Source organism: Balaenoptera acutorostrata, chromosome 13 (assembly GCF_949987535.1).
Source record: "Balaenoptera acutorostrata chromosome 13, mBalAcu1.1, whole genome shotgun sequence".
NCBI classification, from domain to species: domain Eukaryota; kingdom Metazoa; phylum Chordata; class Mammalia; order Artiodactyla; family Balaenopteridae; genus Balaenoptera; species Balaenoptera acutorostrata.
In genome coordinates this window covers 73,121,217-73,135,259 of record NC_080076.1, presented here as the reverse complement: position 1 = coordinate 73,135,259, position 14,043 = coordinate 73,121,217, and the positions used below count along the sequence as shown (strand labels likewise).

The 14,043-nt window shown below is 43.9% G+C and overlaps 1 protein-coding gene across 14 annotated transcripts in view; it reads right to left on the bottom strand.

Annotated features, from left to right (window-relative positions):
* SFI1 (SFI1 centrin binding protein) overlaps positions 1-14,043 on the bottom strand; it is an 86,279-nt gene that overhangs the window by 24,179 nt on the left and 48,057 nt on the right. For all 14 annotated transcript variants that reach the window (XR_009005118.1, XR_009005119.1, XM_057527258.1 and 11 more), the window contains 6 exons: positions 11,025-11,181; positions 9,012-9,173; positions 7,202-7,272; positions 6,085-6,177; positions 4,329-4,426; positions 3,168-3,234 (listed from right to left, as the gene is read on the bottom strand). Coding sequence is in view for 12 of the 14 variants with exons in the window: in XM_057527258.1 (XP_057383241.1) it covers positions 3,168-3,234; positions 4,329-4,426; positions 6,085-6,177; positions 7,202-7,272; positions 9,012-9,173; positions 11,025-11,181 (648 nt within the window). In the remaining 2 variants the exon portion in view is untranslated. The remainder of the gene's footprint in view (positions 1-3,167; positions 3,235-4,328; positions 4,427-6,084; positions 6,178-7,201; positions 7,273-9,011; positions 9,174-11,024; positions 11,182-14,043) is intronic.

The following is a 14,043-nucleotide window of genomic DNA, read 5'->3' as shown; positions in this document are numbered from 1 at the left end:
TACACATTTTTTAAAATGAAAATCATTATTTCTAATCTTTGCCAACATGACAGGTGAAAAATGAAATATGATAGGTGAAAATGCTTCCCTTTAATTAAAAGTGAGTTAAGCATCTCTTTATACATTTGTCTATGTATGTGTGTGTATAGATATATATTTACCTAAACTTTTTTCCTATGGTCTAAGTGTTCATCCTCATTGCCCATTTTACTGATTGTCAGCATTTTAACTCTGATATATAAGGGCTTTTTCGACCTTAAATTTATTAGTCCTTTGTCTTGTGTGTTATCAATTTTGTTCCTACCCTGTAAAATATCTTTTGATTTTGTTTATAATGTTTATTTGTGGTACAGATTCTTTAAATTTTTGTGTAATTATAAATTTCACTGATACATTAGTAAGAAGACAGACAACTGACATAAGACTATATATGCCTCCATGATCCAAAATTTGGGAGGAAAAGCATATACACGTGTGGCGGCTTTTAAAACAGGACTGCAAATTCTTTCATCCTCCTTCCCTTGAATCTGGGGGGACAGTGGCTACTCTGACCAGTAGAGTATGGCGAAAGTGACACTAAGTGACTTCCTAGGCTAGGTCTTAAAGGGCCACACAGCTTTCGTCTTGTTCACTGGAACACTCACTTTTGTAGCCCTGAGCTGCAACACAGGAAGTCTGACTACCCAGGGGCCACCATGCTGTAAGGAAGCCCAAGCCTCTTGGAGAAGTCATATGCAGGCACTCTGGTTAATAGTCCCAGTGGAGCCCCATCTTCAAGTCATTCCAGCCCAGGAACCAGACTTGTAAGTGAAGAAACTTCTAGAAGACTCTAACCCCCTGCCACCAGAATCTTCCCAGTGGAGGTCTCAGTAATCACAGAGCAGAGACCAGCCATCCTTGCTATGTCCTGTCTCAATTTTTGACCCACAAAATCCTTAAGCATAATAAAATGGTGGTTGTTTTAAGCCACTGAGTTTGGGGTGAGTTTTTACAGAGCAATAGAAAACTAAACAGCATGCCTATGTGTGTGTTTGTGAATACATGGGTACACACATTCCTACCCACACAGAGGAAAAAAAATACCAGGTTTACTCATCAAATGTCATCTTAAGAGGCAGGATTATGGGTGTTTTAATTTTTTCTTCTTTATGTCTTCCTATACTTCCCAAATTTTCTGTGATGTCTACATATTGCTTATGGGCATTTTCAAATGTAAACAAGAGTAGAAGCAATAGTATAATGAATCCCCTCAAACTTATTGCCCAGCTTCAACAATTAGCAAACATTCTTGCCATTCTTTATATATTACTTTTTAAATAGAAAGAAACCCACAATAAATAATACTTTTATCTTTTCCTAAAATAGAAGGAACTGATGAGCTTCTTGGATATCTAAACCAAGAGATAACATTCAGATTGTTAGCTAAAGATTTTTTAAAAAACAACAGCTGAAAAAAAACAAAACAAACAACAGCTGAGCAGGGCTCTTACTATTTTTGAGACCTTCCACTGTGCAGGCCGTGCTGGAGCCCTGTAAGAGATAAGGACTCTGACCCTCGACCTTCTACCAGTGCTGGGCCCCAGGGTCGAGGATATCCCTTTTTTCAGGGAGAAACTAAATGAGACCCTTTGCTTCTTTTCCACCTTGAATAAACATAACCTTTCAACTCTGAGGCTCATGTTCTTTTTCTAAAAGGGCTCTTTCTTCACATTCTGTTGTGCTTGCATTCAATGAGCTTAAGAGACCCAGTGGCAATGTCCTTTCCGAAACAGCCACATAATCCAAAGGGACGTCAAAGAATGTACCAATTCTAAACATTTTCTAGGTGTGGAAGGCAAAGGTGACACAAAAACAAGCCATGCCCTGGGTTAGCCCCATCCAAACACCAAGAACTGAGGTGATCCTTGGGGAAAACTCTGAAGCAATCACCGGCAGCTCATCTGTTTGTTCACTCATGTGTTCATTCACTCATCCAAATACTAGTCAGCACGTACCCTTTGTCAACAGTTCAGGAGAAGAATGAGGCAGGACAGGCTGTACCCTCAAGGAGCCCCCAGCCTGGCAGGGAGGGAGGCCAGCCAACAACATGCTATGAGAAAGCTGCACGAGGGGTGGATCAGGGGGAAGAGGTGACACCTGAGCTGAAAGGGCAGCAGGCAGATCGGGAAGCAGGAGCTAGCAGAGACTATTCAGGGAAGGACCGGCAGCTTGACTGTGTGCAGCTGTGAAGGGGCAGAGCGGTAACAGGAATGGGGAGAGAAGTAGACAGGACCAGCTCCCAAAGGAGTCTGTATGCCTCCCAAAACTGAGGAACCAGCCAAACTCTTTAGATTCACTGTGAGACTTGAGCAGCAGATAGAGAAGGGGGTGGAGAGGACAGCACAAAAATACCCAGGAGGAGCTTCGTTCGTGTCCTCCCCGTTTCACCGCAGGGACGGCCAAACAGAGGCCTGCGCAGTCCACCTCCCACTGCAAGGCCTGTGCAGACATCATCAGTTGAACACACACTCCCCTGAGCCTGAACGTGGCCTGGAAATCCTTCTCGGTTCAGCGCTCCAGACGGCTACCTGCCATCATTAGAGCCACCCTGGGGCTAAACTACAAGCCCCCCGAGAGCAGGAACTTTGTCTGCTTTGCATCACAGCTGTATCCTCAGTTCTTGGCCTGGCATCTAAGGCATAGCAGCCGCTCAGTAAGTCTTTCTTAAATGGAACTGAATCCGTCTTTCTCTACCTGCCTTCACTAATCCCTCAGCCTGACCCCCACCTCCTCCCACCACTGTGGGCACCTGTGTCTCACACCGTTTAGCTCTGGGATATGGCGCTCAGGCTCTGCACTTTCCCCAACATCTCCTGAAGGTCTCAGGAGGGGCTGGCTGAGTAATATAATCAACAATTTGGGTCAAGATGTGAATGGAATGGCTGATACGCTCACCACCTTCAGAGAGCAGCTGCATTTTCAAAGCAGATGAAGGGACAGGAGTTATGCAGACTTTCTGACATCCCTGGGGGGGTCTGGGGCAGATACCTTTGAGCTTTTCACAGTATCCTCTCTTCCAAATCAGAACACCAGACCTCTTGGTACAGGCCTTTTCCAAGAATCTTTCCAAAGAAATCGCATCCAAGAATGTAAGCCAGCAGAGCTCCCTGCTCTGAGGAACTCCATACCTGCTGGGATTGCCTCTTCTGAGTATACAGTAACCACAATTTGAAACACTTGCGTAGCAATGTTATTCTGAAATGAAACACACAACACCAAGGTAACTGCCCTCCCACTTTCAGGTTTCAGGTTTTCAGAATTTTGTTTTGATATTAAGGAAGGTAAATCTGGGCATAGGTACATCTTGAGCGTTAAAGGCACCCCAGGGATTTCATTCTAAGGGAAATAAGAACCTGTTTTCTGACATGAAATCTGCCAAACCCCCACCCCGATTTTGGACTGTGGCTTGCCCCCAAAATTTGACAACTTTCTTGTAAAGCTAATTAGACCACCAAGCACAGTGTCTCTGGAACTCAGGTAATATGTGTGAAATCCCCCAAATATCCTGAATTTTCTGATTTTACGGCCAAACTCTGGGGCCTGTTTAGGACCACCTGGGTCTGTGACAGGTGACACTGTGCTTTCACACAGTGATACTGAGAGTGAGAACCACATTCAGCTTTGTAAACCAGGATTTAGAATAATGATACATCCTGACAACTCCAAATTGACTCAGTCAAATATTGCAATTCTCACTGACTCATTAAAAAGTGCCCCAAAATCATACCTATAACTATGCAAAATAAGTTAATTATACTCTTGGGAGAGGGTTTATCGAACATTTCTTGCAGCAAGAAAGTGAATAGTGGTTCCCTCTGAATAGTAAGACTGAGGGGTCGAAGGAAGGGGTCCAGGCAGCCTTTATTTCTAACTTTCTACTTCTTTCCTATACATTCTGAGTTTTTCTCGTGGACATGTGGTGCTTTTATTTATTTTAACTGAATGATTAACTCTAAAAAATTGAGGACACACTCTACACCCTCCAAGACCAAGCCACAAACACCCACCTGCCTGCGCCGTCTCTGTAACACTATCAGTGCCTACATTCCAAGATGGAACGTCACTAACACCTGAAAACTGAGGCAGTGGTGGCCGAGCACCAGCACAAACATCCTCATTCTACCTCCCATCCCATCAACCAAAAGGAAAAGGCAAGCTCAGGAACACTGGTTTACAGCAGGGCCTTTCTCAATCTGCCGCAGTAACACACTGAGGGTGATGATGACTCCTGGAGACCAGCCAGTCAGTCACAACGGGCCCCTGGGGAGCCTGAAGGCCACAGTTCCTACCTGTAGTGGTCCCAGGCAGCACACAGGAAGGGGAGCTGCTCACTTTCCTCCCTCTGATCAATCTGAGACTGCCAGAGGTTCCAGAACCTGTGCAGTAGCTGCAGCAAAACAGGAAGGAAACAGAAGTTTATTAAGGCAAAAGGTAAAATGATCTCTCTTGACCCATTAGTTAGCAAATCTGTAATTCCAGAAGACTGTAAGCTCCCCCAAAGCAGTAATTACCTCAATTTGGAGCACCCAACATATAACAGATTTGCAAAATAATTTTGGCCAAGCAATATGGATCTATTCTGGGCCAACATAAAAGGCAAAAAGCTGGATCTACCAAATCTATGTAAATCAGAATGAAGAAGGTATTCCTAATCTGGGCCTCATGGAAGACAAAGCCATTTTAGAAGTTAAAACTGATCTTATCACCTACTACTGCCTATAAAGTAGTCTTGCCAAAAAGTGTTTAACTTCAATCTAATCAAGCCCTTAGATCTAACTTCTAGTTTATAAGAGCTACACAGGAAAAAGGAAAATCAAATGACGTCAGAAGGAAACAGAAAACTGGAGAATATGGAAGACTGTACAAAATAACTGGCATTCCTTTTCAAAAAGTCAATGTTATTAAGAAAGATAGTGTACATTATGCTAAGTGAAATAAGCCAATCACAAAAGGGCAAATACTGTAAATATGAGGTACCTAGAACAGTCAAATTCAAAGAGACAGAAAGGAGAATGGTGGTTGCCAGGGGCTGGGGGAGGAGAAAGAGAATGGGAGTTATTGTTTAATTCACAGAGTTTCAGTTTTGCAAGATGAAAAAGGTTCTGGACATGGATAATGGTGATGGTTGCACAATAATGTGAATGTACTTAATGCCACTGAACTGTACACTTAAAAATGGTTAAGATGATAAATTCTGTGTATTTTACAATTAAAAAATAAACATGTTAAACAAAAGAAGTGGGGGGACTGTTATTGATTAATAAGAGTCTTAAGAGACATAACCAAATGTAGAGTGAGCCATCAATCCTTAATTGAATCCTGGTTTTAAAAAAACAGCTATAAAGACATTTTGGGGGCAACTGGGGAAATTTGAATATGGGTTGGGTATTGGTTAATATTAGAGCATTACTGTTCATTTTGTTATGGATGATAATGATACTGTGGTTATGCAGGAAAATGTTCTTATCTTTGGGCAATGCATACTGAAATGTTTAGGTGTAAAGTGTCATAATGTCTGTAATTTACTTTGAAATGATTTGGGAAAAAAAAGCAAATACTAACAATTGTTGAATTTAGATGGTAAAATAGAGGTTTATTACACTATTCTTTTTATTTTTCTGTATGCTTGAACATTTTCACAATTAGAATGTCCCTCTCTCCTACACCCAGAAACACAATCTACAGGTGGAGATAGAATGTTTGTTGCCCTCAGGTAAATTTAACCACTGAAGACAACAGACTCACAGTGCAAACATAACCAAAACCTCCTGGAATGCAAGACAAAGTGTATTCCCTAGGTCAAGGTTGGAATCCACAGTCCCTGACCTCTGATTCAACTATCAATTTTTTTAGCAAACAGATAAAAAAATGGGATTAAACAAGAGAAGAATAAGAGTTTCTCTAGCCTCTGGCATAGATTACTAAAGAAAATGGACACTAAGGTTTTGGAGTCTAAAGGTCTGAACAAACCTCTAAGCACAAAGGTTAAAAGAAAAAGAGAATGGCCATCAGAAGAGGTGCCTTGATACAGAAGAGGACTCTCACCATGACATCATGTTGCTGGTGAGCAAGATTCCTTCTTATTCGTTGGAGATGGGCACGGGCCACATTGTCTTTTAGGGCTCTAAAGCAAAAATGCTGTGAAAAGAAGAATGGACACAAATCAGTGGCGTGTCTGTAACAATAAGAGCAATGCCCAAGAGGGTGGCAAGAAGCTCAGTAGTAGCTGTTCACAGCTGCTCCCATATCCCAGAGAGTGTTTCTCTGTTTTGAGATTCAATTGAGAGCCTGATACAAGCCAGCCTGCACAGTAGACACTTAATAAATAGCTGTGGGACCACTCCCTGCCGTCCACAGATACTGCACAGGAACAAACACACCCGCACCTCTGACCAGGAGAGGTCCCTGTGACCCAGATGGAAACACCAGACAAAGGTCAAAACATCAACTCTGCCTCTCAGAAAAGAGACAGACTTTCAGCCTATGGTGGGGTTTTTTTTTTGTTTGTTTTTACCATGTGGGGTCAATGTGTATGTTTACACAATTATAAATGCAGTTTTGTAAGAGTAAAATAGAAGGGAGAGAAGGAATTTTGAGAGAAGGTGACTGGGAGGTGGGGGTGGGGTAGAGGCAGGACATGCTGGCCTGGCTCCAGCTCTGTCAAAAATGCCTCATGTATGACTAAGCAAAGCACATTCCCCCACAGCCTGGCTTCAGTTTTCTGAGACAGAAGTGAAGCAACTAGGGCTTTTCATATCATGCTCTGTGGACCCCCAGAGGCTCCTGAAAGTGTTCGGAGGCCACGTCGTGTGGTGAGGGTGGGGAAGAGCAGCCGGTAGAACAGACACTACTCCCCAGACCTAGCCTTGTCCACAGCATCTCTACTTTGATTGATTTCGAAGACTAGGTTTCCACCACTTAAAAAGGGGGTCTGCCATGTAGAACACCCCAGGACTAGATCACTTCTAAGGCTCCTTTGCAGCCCCAAAACCCTCTGACCCCACACACCATCACCATCTCTGATCCAAAATGAAAATAGGGACGTGACAATGAAGGGGGCTTCATGATGGAAGCCATCCACACAACCAGATGCACTTAAGGAGCATGACGTGGGCCAGGTCCCCCAGGAGTGGCTGCCTGAGCGAGGCTGTAGCGCCCTTACCAGCAAGCCTCGCCTGTGGTGTTCTTCTGCCACCTGCCGCCGCACAGCTGCCTCTGCACACAGCAGCAGGTCTACCAGAGTTAAGGCTTCTTGTCTCAACAAGGTCCCACCCCAGCCCAGAGCGATCCTAATGACCCATCTGAAGGGTCCCGGCTGCAGGAGATGATGGGCATGCCAGGTGGGCTGGTGTCCGCCTCAGGGAAGAAAGGACTAAGGGGAACCATGTGAGTTACTTATCTGCCTTTCTCCCCTCTCATGCCCATTTCATGAGAGGCAAAAATAGTTGAGATAAACTGCCACCAGTTTGAGTAAACATTTCAAAATCTAAGCAGAACCTGCTCCGAGTTCTCCTGCATTCTGTTTTGGCATCACAATCCAGTCAGAAGTTTGTGCTAAAAACCTTGGAGTTATTTTCAAAACTTTTCTCCTCCCACCCCCTCCATCTTCTCGGCTGCCAAGTCCATCTGCTGCCCCCCTAGGTCTCCCCAGTTCTGTCCCCACCCCCAGCACAGTGCAGTACACTTGACTTGGTCCCCCTGTGCCAGCTTCGCTGCTACCATCGAGCTTTAGCCTTTCTAAAGTACAGATCTGCTGCATCACTTCTCTTCTCAAAAACCTGCAGAGGATCCCCAGCGCCACTGGGATTAAGCCCAAATTCCTGACCACTGCACACAAGGGCCCTACACGCCGGTCCCCAGCCTGCATCTACCTGTCCTCCATACCCCACAACTCACTACAGACCCCGGCCATCACCCCTGGCTGCTCTTCCTCACCTACACCTGCGTAAATGCCACTCCTTACACCTGAACTGCCCTTCCCGACCTCCCTGTTGGGAGAACGTGTCATCCCCCAAGGCTTAAATTCAGCTCAAACATCACCTCCTCGGCTAGATCTCCACAGTAGCCCTAGCAGGACTTGATACAAACTTTTATGATAGCACTTATCACGCCACATTACAAAGACTGGTTTTCATGTCTACTTTCCCCACTAGACAATGAGCTACTGTTAGTCTCTAAGTTTCCCTGTATTCCAGAATTTAGGCAGGAGTTTAAAACAAAGCAAGAGTTCAGTGAACAAATAAAAGTGTGGGTGAACACCCAAGGCGGTCCAAATCCCACACCTGGGCACAATTTGCAGCAGGGGCAGTGATTAAGAAGGTACACTGGAGTCAAAAGCCTGGCTCTGCCAATGAGTTTGAAAATCACTTAGCAAACCCCAACCTGTTTCCTCATCTGTAAAATGGAGACGGTGAGACCTACTCCACAGGGTTGCTATGAGGATTAACGAGATAATGCAAAATGTCTGCACACAGTAAACAGCTCAATGAATGGAAGCTAGGATCATAATGACAGGGCCACCAAGGTCAGATGGCTTTCTGAAAAAGCAATGAAATGAAACAAATCTGAAACAAATGAAATGAAGCAGAAATGGCTGTGGCTATTTCTACCATCTAATGGGTAGAAAAAAGCAATGAAATGATAACAAAATCAGGGCAGCGGCAATGCCTCTGAGGGGGAGGAAAGGGAATGTAGTCAGGGAGGAGCAGACTGGTGTGTGAGCAATGTTCTATTTTTTTGAGTTGTGTCATTTTACCATTATTCTTTAGACTATAAATGTTTGTTATATGCACTCTTTTGTATGAATATTCCCAAAATGAAACAAAAAATTTTAAAAAGAAGTCAACAGAGATCAGAACTGTCTTAAACTGCTGGGTAACTACTTCCCATGTATCTCCTGACTCCTGTCTTACAGGCTGGTGAGCTCTTGCTGTTCTTGCTGTACAGACAGGGCTGGGTGGTGCAAAGGATACAGTGTTTCCAGTGAATAAAGGCCCTCCGCAGCACCATCCTCCTGGCCAGCCCCTCTACCCGCTCGTGGTGGACGTACAAGCTCTCCCTCCGCTTCCAGGCCCACCGCCAATCACAGAAGTGTGTCTGGAGCACAATGATGCAGTGGAATCCCTCAGCCATCTCTGCAACAGAGAAAATAGCTTAAGTGCTGCCCCCTCAAGGTTGGGCGATGAGCTGGAAGCACCTTTAAGACAGGATGAAACCCACTACTGGCAGGCAGCAGGGCTTCAAGGCTGCTCCCACAAAGAACGTTAGAATAAAAGGTGTTTTGTTTTTTTTTTTTTGGCCATGCCATGCAGCATGTGGGATCTTAGTTCCCCCACCAGGGATCAAACCCATGCCCCCTGCACTGGAAGCACGAGTCTTAACCACTGGACTGCCAGGGAAGTCCCAGAATAAAAGGTTTTTAAACACAGGAGGAATCCCTTAGCTATCAGTATATCTCTTCTCTCCCAGGAAAGAGAAAAGGGTTCTACCAAAGGGCTGAGACTCCTAGTTAGTTACTGAGGAGCAGTAATGGCTACTGCTGCTTTCAAAGAAGACTGCCTTTCACTTTTGCCTCTTTATCAATGTTTCCCGGATGGGATTTCAGGGTCTGAGTCAATGACACACAACTTGGTCAACATGCTGTCAAAGGCTTTTGTGAGCTTTCAGCCAGGCTGCTACAGGCTGCCAGCTCCATCTCCTTTTAAGACTAATTAGCTAATGGCCTGATGAGCATAAGTCCAGCAAGTGGAAGGGTACTGGTCCTGGAATGAGAATGCCGTAACTGGAGGCATGTTAGTCGGCAGCTCATCATTAAATAGCTTCATGCCTTCAACTTCCAGGCTTGGGCAACCAGACAGGTGGTCCCCCATCACTATTTTCACACGGACACATTCCCTCTCCCAAGAGACAGTGTAGGCAGCCTAGGAGAGCCCACAGGGAGGCCTAGGGTAAGCAGGAGAGCCTAACCCTGCGGCCAGCACAGTGTTCAACTCACTTCTGTGTGGGCTCAAGAAACTGAAGTACAAAAAGTACTTACGATCATGACCTATTTATCATTACTTCTGACCTCTCTCGGGGAAACAAAACCATGAGAATAGTGTTCAAAAACTCAACATCATAAATCACATGCATCTGCATAACGGAGGACAAACAACCCAAGTATCTATTAATACAAGAATGGCTAGGGACTTCCCTGGCGATCCAGTGGTTAGGACTCTGCGCTTCCACTGCAGGGGGCATGGGTTCGATCCCTGGTCGGGGAACTAAGATCCTGCAAGATGCACAGCGAGGCCAAAAAAAAAAAAAAAAAGAAGAAGAATTGCTAAGTAGATGAAGGTAAGCCCCTCTCCTGTAAAATACAATCATTTAAAAAATAACATTTATTGGAACATATGTATATGTATAACTGATTCACTTTGTTTTAAAGCAGAAACTAACACACCATTGTAAAGGAATTATACTTCAATAAAGATGTTAAAAAAAATAAATAAATAAAAAATAACATTTATTAACAACACTTAAAGACACAGGAAAGTATTGATTAGTTGTGTGAAAAAAAAAAAGCAAGATACAGCCTAGATGGGAGAGGAGTCTGGGGGAGAATGGATACATGTATATGTATGGCTGAGTCTCTCCGCTGTGCACCTGAAACTATCACAACATTATTAATCGGATATACTCCAATATAAAATTAAAAGTGAAAAAAAGATACAAAATTGTATCATACTAATCATAATAATCACAGTATTTATAGCATAATTAAAATCCTATTGAATTAAATATTGATTAAAAAAACAGAAGGAAATATCTTAACTGTGAATTGAGGATGATTTATCTTCCTCCTCAATCTCCTTTTTGAAAATCTGTGGTGTAACACAGTTATATCTCCCCTTAATAAGTTACCACCCTATTGGCAGTAACAGGCAACAGGAGAGTGGGCACTGTGACCAACCCTCTGTCCCTGGAGCGCAGGACTTCCTGCTCACCTTTCCGCTGTCTCTTCTCTCTGCGCACCTGCAGGTATTCCAGCCAGGCCCTCAGGGCCCTCCACTGTTGCCAGTGCTGATGGTGTTTCACTGCGGAGACCACCTTCCGCTTCTCCCTCCAGACATGCAGAAGCTGTTCCTGCCACCGTGACCAAGCCTGAAAACCAGAGAAAAGACAACAGTCAATGGAGGCAGGAAAACAGAGGTGAAGTACTGGTGAGGGAAAAGAGAAACACACACACTGGAAAGGCTAAAAAGGAGGGGAAATTCCCAAGGAGAATCGTAAGTGATGGGAATATGGGGTGAAAAGATCTTTAAGAAGGGCATTCTCTGCTTCCAGAAAGTAATTTTTTTCTGGATTAAGAAGGCAAAAAAAAAGGACTAATAAAATCAGAGCATATACAAGAAGCAGGGACAATCCAAGGGGTGATATAATTAATTCAGATCGGGGATAGGAGAGGAGGGTCTGCCTTTTCTTTCAAAGTGGGAGGAAGCCTATGGTCAAGAGGCCCTTTCTCAGGGACATTAGTCTCCAAGACGTGGACCTACAGAAACTGAGGGTCTACAAAAGGATTCCCTTAAGATTATCCATAAATGCACACCCTTGGGAAAGTCTTCGTGCACACTCAGCAAAACACATGCCCTACTCTGAAGGTGACTGTCATAGATGACTTGATACCTTCTCTTATACCTTATACCTTTTTAAACCTGTAACACCTCTTCCCCTTTCCTTCCTCTCAGTTGAATACCATTTTTCCTATTTCACCAAGAAAATAAAAGCAATCAAAAGACAATTTTCTCAAGCTCCCACACGCCCCCCACCTGCCAACAGGCTCTGCCTTCTCTCCTGTTCCTCTGGATAAACTGTCCACTCTCCCATCAGCGGTTACCCCTGCCATGCATACAGCCCATCTTCTCTCACCTTCTCAAGTTTATCACTCTGGCAATTCCCCCCACTCCCTTCTGCATCATCAGTTTCCACTCTCTGCTAGATTTTTAAAATCAGCATTTGAGTGTGTTGTTACTTCCCCCTTAGGGGAGGTGACAACCAAAAGCAATGGGTGACCTTTGATTGGACCCTGCAACTGACACTAAAAGAGCAACAATATACAGCTGCAATACGAACTGTATTCTAGATATTACTATATCAACATTACATTTCTTAGATATGACAGTGATATTGTGGTTATATAGGAGAACATCCTTATTTTTAGGAGATATGAGCTTAAGTATTTAGGGTAAACCTTATGTCTGCAACTTTAAAGCAACTCTGAAAATGTAAAAAATATACTGATACACTTGAGAGAAAGCAAATGTGGAAATATGTTAAGGCTGGGTTAAACTAGTGAAGAGAACCCAGTATCCACCTTTTCTGTGATTTGGTATTTGTCAAAATTAAAAAGTTGGGGATGAAAGATTATTGTCACACAAATACTTCCTGAAGGGAATAAATCAGTGATCCTCAAACCAACCACCAAGCACCCCTCTCTAGACCACTTTGCCACCCAGCTAACACCCAAGTGCTTTCCCTTTCAAACTCTTCAAAAGGGCTCTCTACCTTTCTCATTTCTCTTCTAAGCTGGTTTTCTTGAATCCTCTCCCCATCGGGTTCACTGAAACTGCTCTTATCAAGGGCATCAATGACCTCCACGTGGCTCAATCCGAAGGCCAAATCTCAGTCCTCACCTGCCCTGGCCTGCCAGAAGCATGTGACACAGCTCATCACACCCGCCTCCACCTGGCTTCCAGTATACCTTGGCCTCTCCTCTGTTCCCGCCGCTGATTCCCATCTCTTCAGCGGACAGGCTCAGTTCCACCGGCTATACTCACTCCCTTTGTGCTTTCACCTAATCTCATGGCTCTAAATGTCATCTGCATGCTGAGGACTCCCAACTTTACATCTCAGGTCTGGACTCATCCTCAAGACTCCACACATATATCCGGCTGCCTCCCTGACACCCCCTCATGGACATTTGGAAGGCCCATCAGGCTGAAGATACGGAGCTCAGAATGGAGCTCCTCCTAATCTTTCCCCACAAACCTGCCTCTCCCTCCAACACCCCCATTTCAGTAAAAAGCAACTCCATTGTTCCAATTACTTAGGCCAAAAACCTGGGAGTCCTCTTAGACTTTTTCTCTGACACTTCACATCTTACCTATCCACTAGCAAATCCTGTCGGCAATACCTTCAAAACATACCCAGAGTCCAAAACCATCTTCCTATCATCCTTGTCCAGAATCTCTCCTGGAACTTTGTAATTGCTTCCTTAACTGTCCTCCCTGCTTTTATCCTTGATTTTCTGAGGTCTGTTCTTAACACAACAACCAGAATTGTCCTTTCTCATTTGCTGTGGTTATGTCACTTAAATCTCTCCATCTTATATGACAATTTCCCTCCCTGCCTTTTTTCTCTTCACGCTACCAATCTGTTAGAGAAACCAGGTCATGTATGCTATAAACTGTCCCACGTTTTAGATTTGTCCGATTGTCTCCTCCAGATGTCTTTAACTTGTCCCTCTGATCCCTGCATTTCCCATGAACTGATAGTCAGATTCATGTTAGGCGTGGCGGAAATCATGTTCAAATTTTAGACAAGAACATGTCTCAAGTGCTGCTGGGTACTTCCTGTTACATCACATCGTGGTTGGCTGCCATAGTTTTAGCAATGCCAAGACTGTTCAGTGGCTTCAGATGGCATTAATATGATCCCTCCCTTATATTTCCCTGTTGTCTTTCCCCTGGGTGATTGCTGCCTAGATCCATTTTCTCACTGGAGTGGCAATTTTCTAATTCTAATACTCCTGCGTTTATTAACTGAAATTCTATAAAGAAGCCTTACTCTCTCATTAACCCTCTCGTTTTTCAAAGATTAGTTTGTATAGGAAAGGCAGGATAAGTGCTTGACTTTGGCCTTCATTAATTTCCAAAGAACTGAATTAATGCTCTAACAACCCAAAATTGTGACCAATGAACTCCTTTTTTTTTCTCATTATGAATGCATGAATTTTTACATATTTGA